This window comes from Tachypleus tridentatus, chromosome 11 (assembly GCF_004210375.1).
Source record: "Tachypleus tridentatus isolate NWPU-2018 chromosome 11, ASM421037v1, whole genome shotgun sequence".
Classification (NCBI taxonomy): domain Eukaryota; kingdom Metazoa; phylum Arthropoda; class Merostomata; order Xiphosura; family Limulidae; genus Tachypleus; species Tachypleus tridentatus.
This window is the reverse complement of record NC_134835.1, coordinates 61,667,890-61,687,811: the sequence shown is the minus strand read 5'-3', so window position 1 is coordinate 61,687,811 and position 19,922 is coordinate 61,667,890. Positions and strand designations below refer to the sequence as shown.

At 31.5% G+C, this 19,922-nt stretch overlaps 2 protein-coding genes across 3 annotated transcripts in view; one reads left to right on the top strand and one right to left on the bottom strand.

Moving 5' to 3' along the window:
- The window catches only part of LOC143232277 (uncharacterized), a 181,025-nt gene extending 175,942 nt beyond the window's left edge, over positions 1–5,083 (top strand). For both annotated transcript variants that reach the window (XM_076467474.1, XM_076467473.1), the window contains 2 exons: positions 316–370; positions 1,050–5,083. In XM_076467474.1, the coding sequence (XP_076323589.1) occupies positions 316–370; positions 1,050–1,319 (325 nt within the window). In that variant the 3' untranslated portion in view covers positions 1,320–5,083. The remainder of the gene's footprint in view (positions 1–315; positions 371–1,049) is intronic.
- Positions 5,084–13,872: 8,789 nt separating this feature from the next.
- unc80 (unc80, NALCN channel complex subunit) overlaps positions 13,873–19,922 on the bottom strand; it is a 148,975-nt gene continuing 142,925 nt past the window's right edge. Inside the window, exons 62-63 of the mRNA XM_076467475.1 lie at positions 14,854–15,033; positions 13,873–14,599 (exon numbers count right to left, since the gene is read on the bottom strand). Coding sequence (XP_076323590.1) covers positions 14,019–14,599; positions 14,854–15,033 — 761 coding nt within the window. The 3' untranslated portion in view covers positions 13,873–14,018. The remainder of the gene's footprint in view (positions 14,600–14,853; positions 15,034–19,922) is intronic.

Genomic DNA, 19,922 nt, shown 5'->3' with positions numbered 1-19,922 from the left:
AACGTTGGACCTAAGGTTAATTTCCCGATTTTTGCAGTGAAGCTGCTTTTAAACAAATGCTTTTCCCGTATTTCCTATGTAGCATCTCTTCACTGATGCTTTTGAGATTGTGTTCTTTTACCATGTTTCCTCTGTGTAGATAATTTTATCATACAACTTGCGCGTTATGCCAACGTTTATACGAGTCTGTGTGTTTTATCTTGGGAATACTATTTGTATGGTATTTTTGAGTTAATATTTTCAAAAATACATTTTTAACAGAACGTGTCAGAAAGTTATAGTAAGAGAGTAATGAAACTTATTTATTCATTTCAGTGCATCTGCTGGATCTAGTACTGTAGCCATAGACAATAAGATTGAACAAGCCATGGTAAGTTTATCTCAGTAATTGTTAAGATATCACTGTGTATTACAGTGTTGTAAAATAGTAACTTGTTACTTGTATGTGTTAAGCTTTATCTGAGTTGTGTTTATTGTATCTAGAGAGACAAAACAGATATAAGGAGATAATGCACTATAAGAACAATTGAAAGGAAAGGAAAATTTCTCAGTTTGAAATATTTTAAAGAGAAGAGTTAAACAGTGGACAGTACAATGTTTAAAATTTTCTGTCTTTTAATTTTGTTATAGTGAAAAGAAAAAAATGAATTTTTATTTACAAATATTAAGTGTATTTAGGTGATGCTACCTTAAAGCTTATGCCATATTTTAAAATTAATGTACAATGTAATAAAATAACGGTGAAATTGTAATGTAAAAGGAATGGAATGTGTTAACACTAAAACCACTATTTAAGTAATAAAATTAAGTTGTTTGGCTCTGCTTCTGAGTTTATTTAAATTTGTGATATGATATCAAAATTACTTGAATTCATGATATTCAAAAGAAGAGTGTCCTTTTCTTCACAGTTTGTCCTCAGTAAAGGGAAGTTAATTTTCTAAAAGCATTCAGGCTACTGAATATCTCTACTGATGCTCTGGTTATCGTAGCTCTCGAGTTTGACTGTGATTAAACTGTAATTGTCAAATAAAAATGAATTTTTATTGCAGGACCTTGTGAAGAGCCATCTGATGTTTGCTGTGAGAGAAGAAGTAGATGTGCTGAAAGAAAAGATTGGAGAACTTCTGGAAAGGATATCACAGTTGGAGTATGAAAATGGAATACTGAGATCTAATGCTTCCCAAGAAACACTGAACAAAATTTCCCAACCTGCTTGTCAGATGGCTTCTCAACATCCACCAGGATCTACAATGGGGGCACCAGCCCACCAGCAGGCTTCACTGCCAGGACATCCTCAGCACCAGAATTCTTCCACGTAACCCTTGCTGAAGCATGGGCAGAGAAAGTTCCTGATTGTAAATAGTAATATGTATGTGTACAGTAAAACTAATAAACAAGATGTATGGAACAAAATAGTATAAGATAGGTATAGTCAGAAGAAGAAAGTTTAACCTGAAAGGAAAAGCTAGATGCTGTAGTGAACCAGATGTTTGTGTTACCAAATATATGCCCAAACCTGCCCCAAAACTACACTTGTTCTTTTAGAAGTCAGATCAGAGTTCACTGTTGTTTAGAATTATACTCCAAACCTGTCCAGAAACTGCAGAGTTCTATCAGAAGTCCAGTCACATTCACTTGTGTGATATTGGGAGTATGTCTTAGTTCTGTCAGAAGACACATAAGTTCTTTCAGGAGTAGATCACATTTGATTGATATTAGATATGTGCCCAAAACCTGCCCAGAAACCACATAGCCTCTGTATGAAATTAAAGATCACAACTAGCTATGTGTCATTGGGAATATGCTTTAGGTCTGTTAGAAACCACACAAGTTCACTCAGAAGTAGATCACAGTTGAGTGTACATTACTAGAAGAATGACAGGATCCTCTCAAGAAACCATTTAGATTTTGTTAGGAATCAGATCACAATTGACTTTGTGTTATTGGGATTTCTCATAGATCACACAAATTCTTTGAGAAGCAGGTCACAGTTGATTGTGTGTTGTTAGAACTATGCCTCAAAGCAATTCATAAACCACACATTCTTTCAGGAGTCAAATTACAGACGATGAAATGTTGTTGTTTTTTTGTTTATTTTGTTTTGTTTACAAACTACATGTGGTTCTCTCAAGTCATATGCCTCCTCTTGACTCAGTTAACTGTTTTGATCCCCTCTCTAACTTTGGATCTGCTTTTCTAATATTTTAACTCTGATTTCTTAGTAAGATAAACCAAATCCTCTGCATATTGCCACAGAAACCAAGTTCCCTATCTCTCTCAACAAAATCTCTTCACTGTATTTGAATATGTAAATGGACTCTTCTTTGTAGTGGAACCATGTAAAATACCTGTTACCTTAAGAATATTCAAGTTGGAAATAATTAAGTTACTCTACATTGTTATGCCAATATTTCACTGTACCTTTGTGTGTAGTTTGTCAATGTGATACACTATGGGTCATTTTCAAATTCAGCTTGTCATTGTGAATTTACAACACAGTATATAAACTTCCTCAGTGCCACAAATCATGTGAAACCCTAATTTTCTAAATGCTGTCATTCAGTTATCATGCTGTCTTTTTTCTTTCATTTTATTTTTTAGTTAGGCATTTTTTAAACTTTTCATTTAGAATAGATGTTGCTTGGATGTATAGCTGAACTCAGTGTTCATCTGCTTTACATGTCTTTACTGCTTTTCTCTTTCCAAATAAAATAGGGAAAAAGAAAAATTCAAAGAAAAAGTGTTTCATCTATCACTGTTTTTACTTGTCGTTTTAACACGTTGAAGAGAAATAATGGTTTAGTGTTCATACAGTGGTCAGTTAAATCAAAATGACCTAAATATTGTATCACAACAAGCAACCTGTAACCAGTGTTGTTATGCATATGGTAACATACTCTGTACAGCATATGTGCAGATAAATGTAAAAGTAAACATTGTATTTTAACACTTGTTAAAATGGCTTAACCATTGTTCTACAGTGTTTGTAGCTATGCTGTTTTATCTTCAACAGTAACTACTGTGCTTGTGTCTATAGTGTATTCATTTTTTGACATGAATGTTAACATTGGTAATTTTTTTAGAATGAATTCTTAAAAATAGAAAGTTAAAAAAAAGAGCATTGGCATGAACAGTCATTTGGCACCAGGTAATTTTTTTAAAATTATTTAGAATTTCAGTGATTTTGGACATAGCTAATTTTGGTTTAAAATTTGGCAAAATATATATATATATATTTTAGTATAAGTTGTCACCTGGCAGCAGCTAATCCCAGTTGTGAATTTGTCAAGAAAGCTGGTATTTAAATACTGGGTGTTACTTTGCATCATCTATTCTCTGTATATAAATATTACTTTCAGGGTTCTAATAATGTTAACTTGAAACATCATTTGGAAGTTATAACTCTCTTAAGAAAGAGCTAACCTGATTAAATTATTAGAATATTAGTGTTGGTGAGAACTGTTATCTATTATAAGTAAAATTGTTAAAGTTCTAGAACCTGAAAGATGCAAGAAAAGCTTCAAAACTATTTTAGTATGTATACAGTTCTATAAAATTGGTGAGAAAAATTTAGTTTTTCTAACATCAGATGAGATTACATTTTATAGAGACAAAATAGTGCTTGGTTGATCTGTTCTCATGTGACACTTGTTTACAACAGTTAATCTTTGAGCTAGTTTTCTCATGAATCTAAATGTCTTCCTTATAGAAAACAAAGAAATGTTGTTGTTTTTTAATGGAAAACTTCTATAGTTCATGGAACAAGTAAAATAAAGAAATATATATACTTCATCTTTCAAATGAACAGTGTAACATATGGGGCATTTAGTTCTTCATTTTTGTAAAAATATTTTGCATAATTGGCCTTAAGTGAAAGAAGTAAAATTGTTAGTAGTTATTATTTCTATCATTGTTCCTGGTTTTGCAAGATTCATTCTTTATTTTCCAATTATTTCATTACTAGTATTATTTTTCATAAAGATGAGTACACAAGCTAGCTTAGAACATGTCATTGATGAAAGAATGTTGTATTTTATTCTTAAGTATTGTTAGGTTAAATCTTCCAGAATGGTAAAACTGCAAATGTTATTATTTCTGGATGAATGTGAATATTATTTGGTGTGTTAAAAACAGTTTTTTAAAGCTTACTTTAAATTTAGGTAAAAAGATGAATGAATCCTTTTTTTTTGTCATTAAGATCAACATTGTAGTTTAAAGACAAACATTATTTTGCAACCTCTGATTATAAACGTTTAGTTGGCATCATTCAGGGAAATTATATAATAATGAGATTCATAACATTTTTGCTCAAGAAAATGTAATGATAATTTGTAAAATTAAATTAGTAACTTGATTGAACTGTAAACATTGTGACTTGGTTTGAAGCCACACAGAATTGTTTGCAATTTTCTCCTTGTTTAAATTAATTTTGAATCATAAAAAATCTGTACATATTGGTAACATATAAAAGTTAGTGTATTTTGACCTTGTGTGTGGGATGCATCAAGCTGAAATATGCAGAAATATGAATTGATTTGTTAAGTGTTGTTGAGAAATCTAAAGTTCTTGTGGATTGATTCTGTTGTAGTTCTCTATCAGACAATGGATATCTTTCCTGTATAACACAAATATACTAGCTGTCACATAACTAGGGCATAAATTATTAACATTTAAAAGCAATAGTATGTTTTACAACTGAGGTTTAAATTGTAATAATGCTTCACATAAAATAGCATATAAATTATTGGTGGAAGACTATATTCCATATAATGATTTCTTTTATCATAGGTTAAATATCTGCCTTAATTTGTTATCATGCATGACATGCAAGTTATCTTTGACATTTTATCTCTTAAAATGCTCATGAAATGGAAGTTAATGCTTGCTTGTGATATAGAATGTGGTGTGGAATCATCTAGTAAAAATTGAAAGGTTGTTAAAACATATGGTTGCTGGTGTTAAATGTGAAATTTTGTCTTTCATCATTTAACTTAGTAGACAGAATTTTGCTGCTTCATAATACTTATTACTTACTGTAAATAGCCTTATATATATGAGAAATAAATTTCTGAAGCTTGCTGTATTTCTTTTCTGTTATTGTTGTTTTTTATTGGGATACTAGTCAAAGTTGCTTGTGTGGGGAGAGTCCAGAATATTTGCTAAATATTGATTTTGTATTAAAAGTAATACTTTATTAAATGAAATTGAGTACAAACCAGAATCATAAGGATAATAATACCTTAAAGTGAACAAAATTAAAGATTTGTGTGAAAGAATTTGGGATGTTATTTGTTTGTAGCACTGAATAGTAATAATATGTACAATTAGGCTGTCTGAAATATTATTGAACCTGTGGTACTGAAAACAAACTGGATGCCTAGGATCATACTACATCTTTGCAATTGAACAGAATATGTATTCATGATTGCACATTACTGAACTGTATTATAATGTCTGGGATCATACTATTGGTATATTCAACAAAACTACATTATCACATTCAGATTGGACTGAAACATACTCAGGTTATAAAAAGTTGGAACTGTGTGAAATTACAAATAATGTTGCTGGGCAAAGTTTTTAAAAAGCATATTTTCAGGATTTCCCAAAGAATGTACAAGTGAGAATAAGTAAAACATTTGAGCTCAAAGTCTTTTTAAATTTCATCAAAATGAAATTTGTTTTCTTGTATGTGGAGGGAAGAAGTGAGATAAACAGATAGTTTGTATGCATCTGAAAAATGTCTTTAAAGTTTTTGTTCAGAAATATAAGCTCTAAAAATTTCATTTTACAAGTAGCAAAAAAAAAGTTGTACTTCTTAATCTTGTAAATGAAGACATTCTAATCCAACAAATAATGCCATTTCATAAAACTTGATTGATTCATATTAAGGACAGAGGAAATTGTAAAGCAAAATAATCCAGTAACAGTTTAAATTTTTAATATTAACAACCAAACACAACATACTAGCTATTAAAATCAAAGTTAAAAATCAACCTGAAGGTGAGAAGAGCTAATTAAATATATTTTTCTTAATTGTAAAGATTAGAATGTATTGTTTCATTAGTCAGGCACTTTCAGTGTTATCAGTATTGTAAATCCAGTAATGTATTTCATGAGGTTTGGTCAGTTTAGGAGATTTAGATTAGTTCTGAATCCCTATGCTAAGCTAAAAATGCACAACATTTTATAATATTAAACATTCTACTCAAAAAAAGTGATTGGATAGTTAAAACTTTTTTTTTAATATAAAAGTAACCAAATAAACAAGTAGTGTTTTTCACACATGTTACAATGAAAGAGTTAAGTTTTAAATGTCACCATTTCACTTTATTGATAGATCATCTGAGATGTAGTTGGATGTGCTTTTATTGTTTGGTGTTGCAGAAACTTGTTAATAAATGATCTTTAGGTATTGCCCATTAAAATTATTAAATTAATGTTTGAAAGAAACCTAAGGACTAGTAACTTTTTGTAATAGAGCATGTTTAAATTAAAATGCAGTAATCAAAATCCATAAGGCTAATGCCCTGGAGCATAGCTGTAGATGAAAAGCTTTGTTTTGTATCTGAGTGAATTCCCAACTGTTTGATGTACAGTACTATAATGGGTTGTAGTAGTAAGGCAGTAAGTTTTCTTTAAAAGTTGGAAGGATATGCCTATAGGAAAATTGTTAAAGATGTTAAAACTAAAATTTACAAAAAACTATCAAAGATGGGAACCTTTAAGGAAGTAGAAAGATTGGCACAGCAGATGTCTTGGACAATAAAAGGTTCTGAGGCCATGTCTTAAGCCAACATGAAGCAAACGTTTCTCCACAAAGCAAATTATAGATTCATAAGAAAGAATTCTCCATTTTCAAAATGCCATTGAAAATAATCTGGGCACATCTCTTAGAACTGTTAGTAATGTAATAAAGATCTGAAATTGATGTAAGTTTGAAAGTTTCCAGCCACACCTAAGATTAAAAATTGTATTTATAAGAAGAGTGTCTGACAAAAGGTCCAATCACAATTGTTGCAGTCAACCACATATATGTATTTCAAGTCTCCTGATATAGCTTCAGTGAATTCATGCTTTTGGTTAGATTAAATGTGGTCTTAGAATCCAAAATCCACAATAGACAATTTATCAAGAAGCTTGCTACAATGGATATTACACTGTAGTGCTGGATAGTAGTGTGTTATCAGTGAATCTCTAGTATTGACTTCAAGGCAAGCTACCTTCCTTAAACAAATAAACATAGTAATGAGTGTAGTTAATTAAAGCTCATTCAAATTACTAAAATAATGAAAAGAATGTTATAACTTTCCAAAACACCATGTCTTTTAAAAAACAACAAAATTTTAAAGGTTTAGTGCATTCTACTAAAATAACATGACAATCACAGCTGATACAAAGTAGCAATGTAATGGCATGTATCAGAACTATATTTTGACAAGCTAGTTTGGCTTTTCCTACATAGCCACCAAACACTGATAGCTTTGGGAAGGGTATGTAATAGCCTTTTTCAATGTATAATATTCATAAACTTAAGTCATATAAATGTGTCCAGATTAGAGGATTTAAAATTTCCAAAAAGAGGACATCCTTACATAATGGCATTGGAAAATAAAAGAATATAGGTTGAATGGGGGTTAGTGGACTATCTTGAAACAAGTCATATCATGCTAATGGTAAACAAAGTCCTGTATTTTGCAACATGAAAATCTGCAAACTTAAAAATTGTTGTAAAAGGAGTCCACATGACCGAGGCAACAGTAAGTAAAATCAAAGAGAATCTCTATCTGTAATAGTAACACAAGTTGCTTTCACCATTCAACCATTGTATACTTCAAGCAGCTGGAGAATGAAATGAGTATTCTATTCTCTATGAAAATATATGCTCAAGTGTTCAGATACAGATTTCTTTACAAATGGCTTGTATAAATAGATAGTTTGAAAACTGCCGTTCTTGTGAACTTGATGGATTGTGGAAAGCCTGTAGGGAAGATTGGTATGTTAGCCTTAGGACACAACTTTTGCAAAAGAAATTATGCAGCAAGGCTATAAACAGTTGTCAGATGGAGCATAATCTGGCATAGCAGCATACATAGCTACTCTCCAACTCCTGGGATATGTTTTAACTGAGAACACTTCAATTATGTTTCTTTTTCTTATCCCTTTTAGTAACAATTTTGTCTGAAATAAGAAAATAGTAATATTATTACATTTGTCAGATTAAATTTTAAAATAGGTTATGTAGTTATTGCAGTGGTATCATAAATACTCTGATTCACAGGAAAATCAAAACCAGTTTTATACCACATATGCACACAAAATCTTTAAGAGTAAATAATTAATATAATATATAACCTTAGATCCAGGATGACTGAATTTTGATTACACTGATTTAAGTAGGGATAATAGGACTATTTTGAGGAGGAGGAAATGGCTGTAACCACTCTGACCAAAAGAAATAAAAGTACATTAATCTAACTTAATGATACATTTTTCATTAGCAGATTACTATTTGTTATGACCATTTCTGTATACATACTCAAGAAACGTTGTCTCCATCATTGTGCAGGAAAAAACCTGTTAGATTTGTATCTAATTTCCTATTTTAATGCTTGAACTTTCTTTTGATGTTCTTCATTGATCAGCACTCATAAGTTATTGATAAGGAAGCTGTATCAATTAACATTTGTATAACACAAAACAGGACGTTTTAAACTTCCACCTACAGGTTTTGGTACCATTTTGGATAAACTTCAGTTTCACTAAATTAGTGAACTTGACTTTCTTTCTATGTGTGATATTTTTGCACCATGTTTTATCAATCTAAAGATGTTTTACTGAATAATAGCAAATTTAATTTAATGAAAAAAAGTTTTTCAAATTATTTACTATAGCTGTAAATAATTATCCTTTCTGTGATGTCAAAGCAAAGAAAATATGAAGTAAATTATTAAAAAATTATTTCCTTTTAACAACTAATTAAAAAGGTTTATATCTGTAATGTAGTTCTGATACATTCAGTTCCAACACAATTACAACAGCTGTGGTTGTCATATGACTTGCATATTCAAAACCTTTGTAGTAGCACACTTGTAAGGTTTTGGTATTTAAATAAGTAGGTCTCTAATATTATGTGTAGCAATTGTATTTGAAACAGCAAATAAATAAACAAGAACTTTGCATTTCAAAACATATGCAAGAGTAATATTGTTTATATATAATCTTCAAGTTAATTAATAAACTACCAGTATTACATAAAAGCTTAGAACAGTACATCTGCTTGTAACCATTAGTTTCAAAATTGAAGTAAATTATACTTGGTAGTGATAGATTAAACCAAAATAGACAATGTTAATCATATGTATGATAAAGAATAAACAGATTGGTGTACCATATTATAGAAAATTGACAAAACTCTACAAAGAGTTACATCAAACAACCTACTCATTACTAACCATTAGTATGAAGATTTAAACACTACATTAAACCAGCAATATGCTAAAAATAGAACAAAATGCATTCATAATTTCCTAATACTGACATATAAAAAAAAGCATAATACTGTAGTTCAAAATGTTTTTGCAAACTGACAAATGAATTTGGAACTATTAGGCCTGATACCTCTGATAACAACTGCTTATAATACACGTTTTTCTCACACTTCTCTTTGTTTATTTGGTATAGACTTCAAACCATTGGTGTATAAAAGTAGAATTTTGAATCTATGTTTGTCTCCCACAACCCAATACTTATGAGATATTCACTCAATATTACAACTTGTCATGGCCAAGCTGTTAAGGCGTGCGATTTGTAATCTGAGGGTTATGGGTTCGCATCCCTGGCATGCCAAACATGCTCGCCCTTTCAGCCATGGGGCATTATAATGTGACGGTCAATCCCACCATTTGCTGGTAAAAGAGTAGCCCAAGAATTAGCAGTGGGTGGTGATGACTAGCTGCCTTCCCTCTAGTCTTACACTGGTAAATTAGGGACAGCTAGTGCAGATAGCCCTCGAGTAGCTTTGCACAAAATTCAAAACAAACAAACAACTTGTCAACTGAGTTGGATGATAAAACACAAATGTTTATAAGAAATGCTATTTGTATACTAAGTATACAAATTTCTGAATTATGGTTTTAATGCTACAAATCCAGTAAGATTAACATTTATAATTCAAGTCACTTAGACAGCAGATGTGTTTCACATTAATCTTAATTTTTCCATTATGGATTTCAAACTACAAATAGATACTGTTTCAAATTATCTATAGTCATTGAAACAATCTAATGAGTTCTGGTATTTAACTGAGGGAATAGTAACTTGTGAGCCTGTAAGATCTCAATGCTATGCTGGTTATTGATGCTTAAATCACAACTGTGATAAAATAATTGTTTATTATTAAAGGAATAAGTAAATAAATATAAAACAGTTTTATAACAAAAAAGCCTAACATTAAGGTGCAGTTGAAATATTTCACTATTTAAAGGTAGAAAAAATTTTTTTTTAGTTCCTTTACCAATCAGTTTATTAGAACATATCTTCACTGATGTGACAACTAAGTTAGTTTTTTTAAGTACCAGCAAACAGTAATTCAAATATGGATAACAATTTGATACATATTTTTGTTGAATTATAATATATATATAAAAGAATATATCTTGATTACACTAAATATTCTGCTGAGTGACCTGCCACAGAAAGTCTTGTTAAAATTGGTTGCAAAATGATCTTCATAAAACCTTTGCTTATATTAAATTCACTAACATCTGTTTCAAATTTTTTTGATTTTCCATGTTCATAGAAACCTTTGGCTACTTTAAGCGGGACTTGTTGGAAAGCCAACACTTGTTTTGATGTAATTAAACATTTTGTGTTACTATCATAAAGAGGCTAAAACATCTCGAACTGGAAACAATAACCAATAACACTGCAATTTCGATGATGTTCTTTAAATGAAACCACAAGTTAAAATCATTCAGGATCAGGTACATGTTTCATTCCTGAGATTATACAGTTTACATTTAAAAGACCTCATGCCAGTGTCTTTGCACAACAAGACAGTCAGTGATAATTAACATATTTTATAAACATACTTTACTGTACAAGTATGTTTGGTTATTTATATAGAAACACACAGACTTTTAACTTAACCAATACACATCTGCAGGTTCATTTATGTGAAGAAACATTTACATTTTTAAAAACATTTACATTTTTTAAAAACATTTTAAATAACATTGATATCTACACAAGTCACCAGAGGTCAGTCTACTCATTACAGGAGTTTGATAGAAGCATTTTCATGATCACTGGTAAATTTAGAATTATTTACAAAATATATATATAGTGTACTATCAAGTGGATTCTCATTTATAACTGGTTTCATACAAAGCTTAAATGAAAAGGTAAAATAAATATAAAAATAATAGTATAAAAAATAAATAGTGCAGTTTAATAAGACTAAAAGTAGGAAGAAACATATCTGGATTTATGCATGGATGATCAGTATGTATGTCTCCTAAACCTTAGCTAATAACTGGGACTAATGACTCTCATAAATAGTGTAACTAACATATAGAGATGTATGACTTGATTCAGCAAATTATTTAAAGATATTTCACAATAACAAGTCACAGGTACATTTCAGACTAGATTAACTGTATCATTTATTTAAAAATGCACTTATGTGGCTACATGAATTTATTATTATTTACTATCCACTAGTCAGTGTCACTAGTTATAACACATTTTTTGTTAAGCATAAAGCTACAGAATATTTGTGCTGTGCCCACATAAATATCCAAACATGGTTTTTAATACTGTAAGCATTCAGGCTTACTGCTGAACCACTAGGAAGCAATACTCATTTACATAAAATATATCTTGTCAGTTTAGATATAGTACTTCAAATACAGGTTGTAATCGGCTATTATAATTAAAAATAAAAAAAAACTCCAAGTTGTAAATTTAAGTTTTAATAGACAACTATAAAACACCAGAAGAAAAACACACACTATATAATAAATATTAAAGATAATGTATTCCCTGCTACCTGAGAGACTTTATTCCATTTAATAAATGTACAAGAGCATGGGGATATGACTTAAACTGAACTAGATAACCAGTTATAAAACAGCTAAGAAAAGTGTTTTCTGTGTATGGTATTTACTAATATATATAGTATTAGTAAATGATTACCATTACAGGCCAATTTAATTATGCCATGCTATACAACAGAAACTATTTATATGTAGATAATTACTAGCTTAAAGACAGATACAGAAATAACACCTGCTGTACCAGTAATGTTAAAGAATTTAGGAGTTACACACGTTTACCAAGTTAGATGTATGACTTAAGATACAAATAATATTTTTTTCTCTTATCACTGACAAACACATCTTTTAATTTAAGTGTGATAACTTTTCTTTACTTCTTCAACTTATTAATGCCAAACACTTTACCATTATCACAATACCCTTTCTTCACATCTCCAAGTGTTACTATAATAGTATTTCCTAGTATGCATAAGTGTGAACCAAATACTTTTGAAAACTTCTTAATAATGTTTCTTCCTAGTACTTATGCCAACATGTCATTCATCATCTTAACGCTTCTTCATTTTTTAAAAACTCATTGAAAACATTTTCTAAAGATTAGAATAAAATTACACCCTACTATAAATGATCCCACTCTATTTTTTAAATTACCTTAGAAGAGATGTGTCACTATAATAAACCTATTTATAATAAATATACAGTTGCATCAAACATTTATTACTACAGTTTGTTTCCACTGACATCACTGTAATTGGACAAGCTGAAACAAGAACTTGTGTGCTTTTCCAAAACTTTTTCCCTCATGTTTTCATGCTTGACTCAAAGATTTACTTTGTAAAACTTTCCAATTTTAGAACCAAAACTGAAACATTGCCAAAAACATTCAACTAGAACTACTAGAAGAGAAGAATGTAATCTTAATTATAATGCAAAAGAAAACTGTTGTTGTTCATCTGTTGAAGGTATATCTTAACACATGAATTACACAGTTACAGAAACATAACATCTTTTGCACAACAACGTTTTTACAGCTGAAACAACATGATGTATAGTCAATCATCACAACTGCTGTTTGAAATGTAGAGTTAGAGAACACTATAGAAAAGTTGTTACAGTTGAATTTGTTACTGATTACTATTGCAAGAATAATTTCAGAAAAACAATTACAGAACAACTAAACTGTAACTTATTTTCTAACTAAAGTTTAATGTAGTTACTTTACCTAATATGATCTATAATCCTTATGACAGCTATTGCTTTTGTAGAGTATATAAAACTGACAACTTTTTGTAGTTCTGTTACACTCTATTAACGAGCGCTGTATACAGCCCTCATCATAGTTGATGCTTTAAAAATACAGACAATAAAATGGGAATAGCTTTAATACATCTGAAACAACATAAATTTATAAGATTTCAGTACAACTATACACAGTTAAGGTTTATTTCTGTTACAAAAATATGTTATATATATATATACTTCAGTGTTTTACAATTTTGTTTTACAGGACATTGCAAACTAAGAGGAAGGTTAAGCTTTCATAATAAAATGGAAGAACTGATATTGATCTTTTAGGCTATAACACCATTAAACTAGATATCTTGACTCTTAACTGTTAATCACCATAAATACACTGGTATAAATTAAGTACAAGGAACATCTTAACACATTAATTTAATCACTTGGATTAATTATATATCACCCCTTCTAAGAATAATAAATTTTGATTGGGTTTCTTTAACATACTTTGAAGCTGATAGGAATATTGTACAGAAAAGAAACAGTTTTACCAGGGTTAGCAAAACAAGTAATATCATATCAAATTTACCTTAGCTAAAAACAATATAAAGCTCACAACATACTACTATTTCCTAAAACAAAAATGAGACATGAGCTATTGTTGAACACATGCATTTTCAAGAAAAACTAGATGACAATGGAAATGAGACCTGACTATATTTAAACACATGTAGTCTCTGCATCTTTGGGAAACACCAATAACAATGAAGACTGTGAATTAGATTTTGGTTTTTCTTCTTCTTTCAAAAGAGCCACATTTTCACTGTTGCTCAGTGACTCGTTAGACTCTTTTTGAGTAATGTAAGTGTCCTTGCCTGGAAAAAGAGGGACAGAAGGTCCTTCTGGACTTGGTGATGGAGAGTGTGACCTCATATGAACTGCCCCTCTTCGCCGGGGAGCATGGTAATCCACAGTTGTTTCTTCTACAACAGTTTTCTGTTTGGGAAAGAAATCTACTTCTGGGATTATAGATGTTACATCTGATTCATTTGCACACAAAGAGCCCTCCTCAGCTAGTGTTGGCTGTTTCTTAGTTGTTGCCATTGGAATTTCTTCTGTGGGTTGCTTGGTCTCCACAGCAAAGCCAGCACTTCGTCTTGACTTACGAAAACGAAATGTTTTACGGCTTTGTGCCTTTTGTCGTTGCAAACGATGGCGTGGACGATGGGAATCACTATCATGATCAGGAGAATGAATGCCAGAAGGACTGGTGGGACGGGAGGCTGGTTGGCTGGTGGGAGCTACCCAAAAATCAGGGAGGAGTAATTATGACCTCAAACAATCAATTTAATAACAAGCTACAATAATATCTAGTAGGTTGTTATCTCTCATTCAAACAGAGAATCAATCAGAAGAAAAAGTATAGGTATAATGAAAACAATTCTGTTTCATATAATGATAATATAAAAAAAAATGTTATGCTTTTAGTAAATCTGGTCAATTATTTCATAATAATTTACTGTCAGAAACACATCAATTTCTTAAAAATACTTACCTCTCCAACCAGTAATATTATCTTGGCTTCTCTCAACATCCATTCCCTCTTCTCCACCAATTATTGAGGACTGACTTCCACCTCCACAACTTTTCTTGCTGCCTCGCATTTTAATGTACAGGGTGGACTTTCGAAATAATCTGGGTTCAGAGGAAGCAGCCTGATCACCTTCCAGGACATCTACAAGACAGCCCAAAATTATAATCTCAAATATTTATGGATATAGAAAAAACTTCAAGTATTAGGAAAGATAAATAGTTTAGTTGATGTATAATTCAGTTTCAGAGCTTTCAGCCTTAAAATTAGGAAGAAACTCCAAGTATTTTCTATCTGAAATATTTATCAAATATTAATGAAGGAACATCAGGTGCCACAACTGTGTTCTTTGAATCACCCAGCATTGCTTTACAACAATGTTTTCCAATCACTGGAACCACTTAGTTTTGTAATAGCTCACAAAGAACTTGAAAAGTAGTATCATAAGTAAATAATTATCTTATATTTTAACTTATTACTGTAAATACAGTATTTCTTCTGTCAGATATACCTTTTACTTTTTTTCTTTTGTGTTTATGTTGAGTTCATAATATGGATTTTCGCTGAGTACTAAACCTCAATGTAAAATAGGTTGGGAACCACTGTCCTATAATATAAAAACAAGTTCTAGTAAATAAATATTCTCATAATTAATCAATTACCAGATGATGGCTTTTAACACTCCTACAAAAAGTGGGGCCTAATAGGCCCCAGAGCAACTTGAAAGGTTATTAATATTAGGCTAATAATTTTGTATTTAAATGAAATTGCCATTTAAATCCATTAATGAATGGATTAACGAGATTCCCACTGTCCCTATCTACTATCTAGCGAAACCACAGCCAGGGGAACAGGCTTGGAGAAATCAGGACTAGAAACGTCTTTTCGTAGGAGTGTTAATAACTTATATGTAATAACTATTGTGTAGTCCAGGGGCATAATGTTTTCAAAACATGGCTTCCAATAAAAGAAATTGCTATAAATAATATACTGTATTATCATGTTTAAATTTTTCATGATATTTATTATAACATGATAGTTACTACTCAAGTATTCATGCTACAATACTGCTTTGGGATGTTGAAAACGTCTGTAGCATAATAGATTCTATGATGTATATTTTGATGAAGTAAGTACTTCAATGTGAAATATAATACATAATTAAATCTTCTGCAGAAATACTGTGTTTTATACTTTCTTGAGTTAAAAAAGTCAAGTTTTGATATGTGCAGATGTTTGTAGTTTAATATAGAACACTGATCAAGGAAATACCTAAATCCTTGTACTGCAATTTATACTGAATCTGTTGTTCTGGTTTATCCACCTAGGATGTCACATGTGCCTTTTCATGTAGAAAGTTTCTTTAAAGTTGAACATGCTATGTGAAAGTAGACAGTATTAAATTTTCAATTGTCAGGTCATGTAATTCCCTCAACCTTCTTTAGTTTTCATTTGAAATGTCCAACAGTCATGTTGATAATGCTCATGCCCTGAGAAGTATGACATCATTGGTACATGTATATAATACTATGTTTTTTCAGTATGAAACAGTAACAATCAAGTTATAGTAGGTTTAGTTAAGTTAGAATACGTTTTTCTCCTGGTACTCAAAATACAGAGAATGCTCTATAGTAAAGACTTTGTAAATACACTTTTCAACTGTTTTTATGAATTAATATGGAATGTTTGATTTTGTTTAAGATTGTGTCCAGTCTCTTCCATTCTTTAAAATAAGAAAATTCACATTTTCTCCATATTACATTTTCTATAAAACCTCCTGTTATTCTGTAAAATTTACATGACTGCTCTCAAGAGAAATCAGAATATCTGGAAATTTCACAAAGTGGGTGGAAATGAGAAATTTTTTGTGCTATTATAAAATTTTATTTTTCCTGAGTTTTGTTCTTCTCTTGACAATTGTATTTCATAGTGATTTTCCTAACTCTTGAGCTATTAAATTTAAAAAGGCTGTGTACCTTAAAAAATGGCAATTTTGATTAATCAAATGACTTATGATAAGAAAGAGAAGTTAGCTACTGATGTGAGATAATTATCTGGGAAAGTAGTTTGGACTACAAGAAGTCTTCACATGGAGACTGGATGGATTCTTGTTCATGTTACAATGATCTATAATTTTTCCTCCTGCAAACACAAACTCAGAAGGAGAATTGCTGTAACCTGGTGTACATACTAAGTTTTTCCAGGATTAATCTCAGTGCAAGGAAAGCATAAACAACTGATGGTCATCACAGTGGTGTTGTGTAATTTTGTTAAGTCTAAGACAGAATGATGTTATCACTAGAGGACTCCCAGCTGTTAAGGCCACACAAGACTAGAGATAACACTGTTGGATGAAGTCCACCACCCTAAGTTTCTTTTGCCAGCAGGTATGAGGGCAAGCACCAAATGGTAAAATTGGTGATCCATGTGGGCAATTGTGAAGGATACTGCATGTATAACTGGGGGTCATAGAATCAAAGGACAAAATGCCTATGACAACTTACCATTATGCCACCCAAAGGCAGAGACCTAATGAATATAAAGGTTCATGAGGATGCCCATTACACTGTGTTCTTTACATTAAGAGTCTTCACACTTATGTTCGCTTAGAAGGCCATTGATAAAAGATTAAGCCATTATTACAGGTCCCTGTGAGCAAGATGAAGTATATTTAACACTGGAATTTAAGAGTGCAGCTAAAGAGGATGTGGACTGTTTCTTGAAGTATTTTAGGTAGAATAATACTTGGAATGGCTAAACTTTGAAACAGTGAGTGAGAAGCAGCTTTGGGGCCAGAACACAGAAGTTGCTAAATTGTGCCAATGTTTCAAGTAAGTGAAAAACTAAGTAAACCATTGAGCTTAGTTCAAGGCTTGAAAGAGGAGTCCTACACAGAGAGCTTTTGCACTTAAGTAAATAATCTGTGCCATTTGCACAGGAAGGCATGCCTTGCAATGGTTTTGGCTGATTGCAAGTATATCTTCATGGACAAGTTTCTTGAGGGGTTAACTGGGGAAATAATGAAGCATTACTTGGACATATGAAGCAGTCTCTGCAGTGATGAAGTAAGAAGTTGTAACTTCAAATATGCTAGAAGAGAGAAAAACATTGCTGTGGAAGTTTCAGGGTTTTAGTTAAGACCATCATGTTAAAGTGCTTGCACCATGCTATTTCTATCATTTGCTGTTGGTAAACCAGCAGCTACCACATCTTTGCACTGTGACACAAGTTTACTGGTTCCTAGTGAGAAGGCAGAGCTTTTCTGGTCTTTTCATACCAATGATGCCTCTATAAAGATATTGCTTTGGAAAGGAGTATCATGATAAGTATGTATTTTAATTGAGGGTAGTTGAGACACTTTAAAGAGAAATGTCCATACTTTACTCTACAGCAAAAGGAAGCAAGGCTACCAATTTTAATCAACTGCACAAATGATGTGTGATAGTGAAAATTACTATTTTAGCTCTGGGAAGGTAATGGAGCTTACGTTGGGTCTAGCTACTGACTTGGGAGAGAGAAGCAGAGAGCTTGCACTGAAAGGTTATATGCTCAAACCAGTTCTCTCATTGTTGGATAGTGCTTGGTAGGTGCCAAAAAAAAAAAAAGATACAAGGGGCAAGACACAGTACTTGGTTGATACAGGAGATGTCAGGACATTGATTAATCTCACCATATATAAGACTTCAAATGAAGCCACCGCTCTGACCAATTTACACCAACTACATCCAATGTCACTCCTCTGCTGTCCAACAAAGCTGATCATGTTAGCTTGATCGTGATAAGCTGGAAGTCATGATAACCCCAATGATCTCAACAAGTACTGATCCTGAAGTATCATTGTCAGGCCTAAGCTACTATGTGGAGAGAGGTTAGTATGTTATATGACTCAGAAAATGATTGTTTGCTGAAGCACAATGACCTGCTATTTAAGCTGTAGAGGGAGGTGCAGTGGCTGCAGGTTGAGTTAGCCTGGCAAAGAGTAAAGAAATAACATGGCAGACTACCAATGCTAGCTGAAAACCAATCATTACCATTGCAGGTCTGTAATGGGATTCCAATGATAACTAGGATTGACTGAGTTGTGCAATATTTCTTTTGTTAGTTGGTTTGTGGAAAGAACTTTAACCCTAAACAAAGTGTGCTTAAGTGTTCTTAGCACAGTGAATATAAAGATATTGCTGTTATTATTCTTTGCATTAACACTGAAATTACCATTTTTAGCATACAAGTATTTGGTGTGAAAGTATGTGCATTGTTAACTCTGAAAAGTAATCTCTATGTTTGTACGTGAGGGCATTTACATTCTCACTGATCAATCTCTTATGTTTTTGTATGATCATACACCTATTTAACAGGATCTTGACTTTAAGATGAGAGCTTGTATGTATGTGTTTATATATATATTAGTGGGATAAAGGTTTTTCTTTGTTTTTTTAATGTGTTGTTATGGTGTGTCATTTTAATTTTACGAATGGTTTGTGTATTTCTAATTTAACGGGAAAAGTTTATTTTACGTTTCTTTGATTTAAATGTAATTTGTCCTTTGTGTGCATAAAGAGTTTATTTCTCATTACTTTAATTTGATTATGCATTGTAATCACTGTACGTGTGTCAAAGAGTTAATTTTGTTTTGTATTCTTGCATTTATATAGAGGACATATTTCTTTTTACATTTGAACGAAAGGTTTGTTTGCTTTTAGACATTAACATTAATGGATGTGTTTCGTTTTGTATTTGAAACTAAGTTTAAATCAGCTATCTCTTGGTGTGAAGTTATGTTCTCTATTACATTGGTCACTTCATTAATACTAAAATATAATTGAATGTTTAAAATTTAAAGTTAGAGATGGCTTGAAGGTAAAGAGGAGATAAAAAAAGCATTATATATGGAGGTGCTCTAGTTTAACACAGAATGTCAGTCAAGGAAATAACTAAACTTCTTTAGTCCAGTTACCTATTGTGCTGGGTTAGTTACATATGATAACACATGTGGCTTCTAATGAGAAAGATTTTTGTAAATTTGAACTTACTAT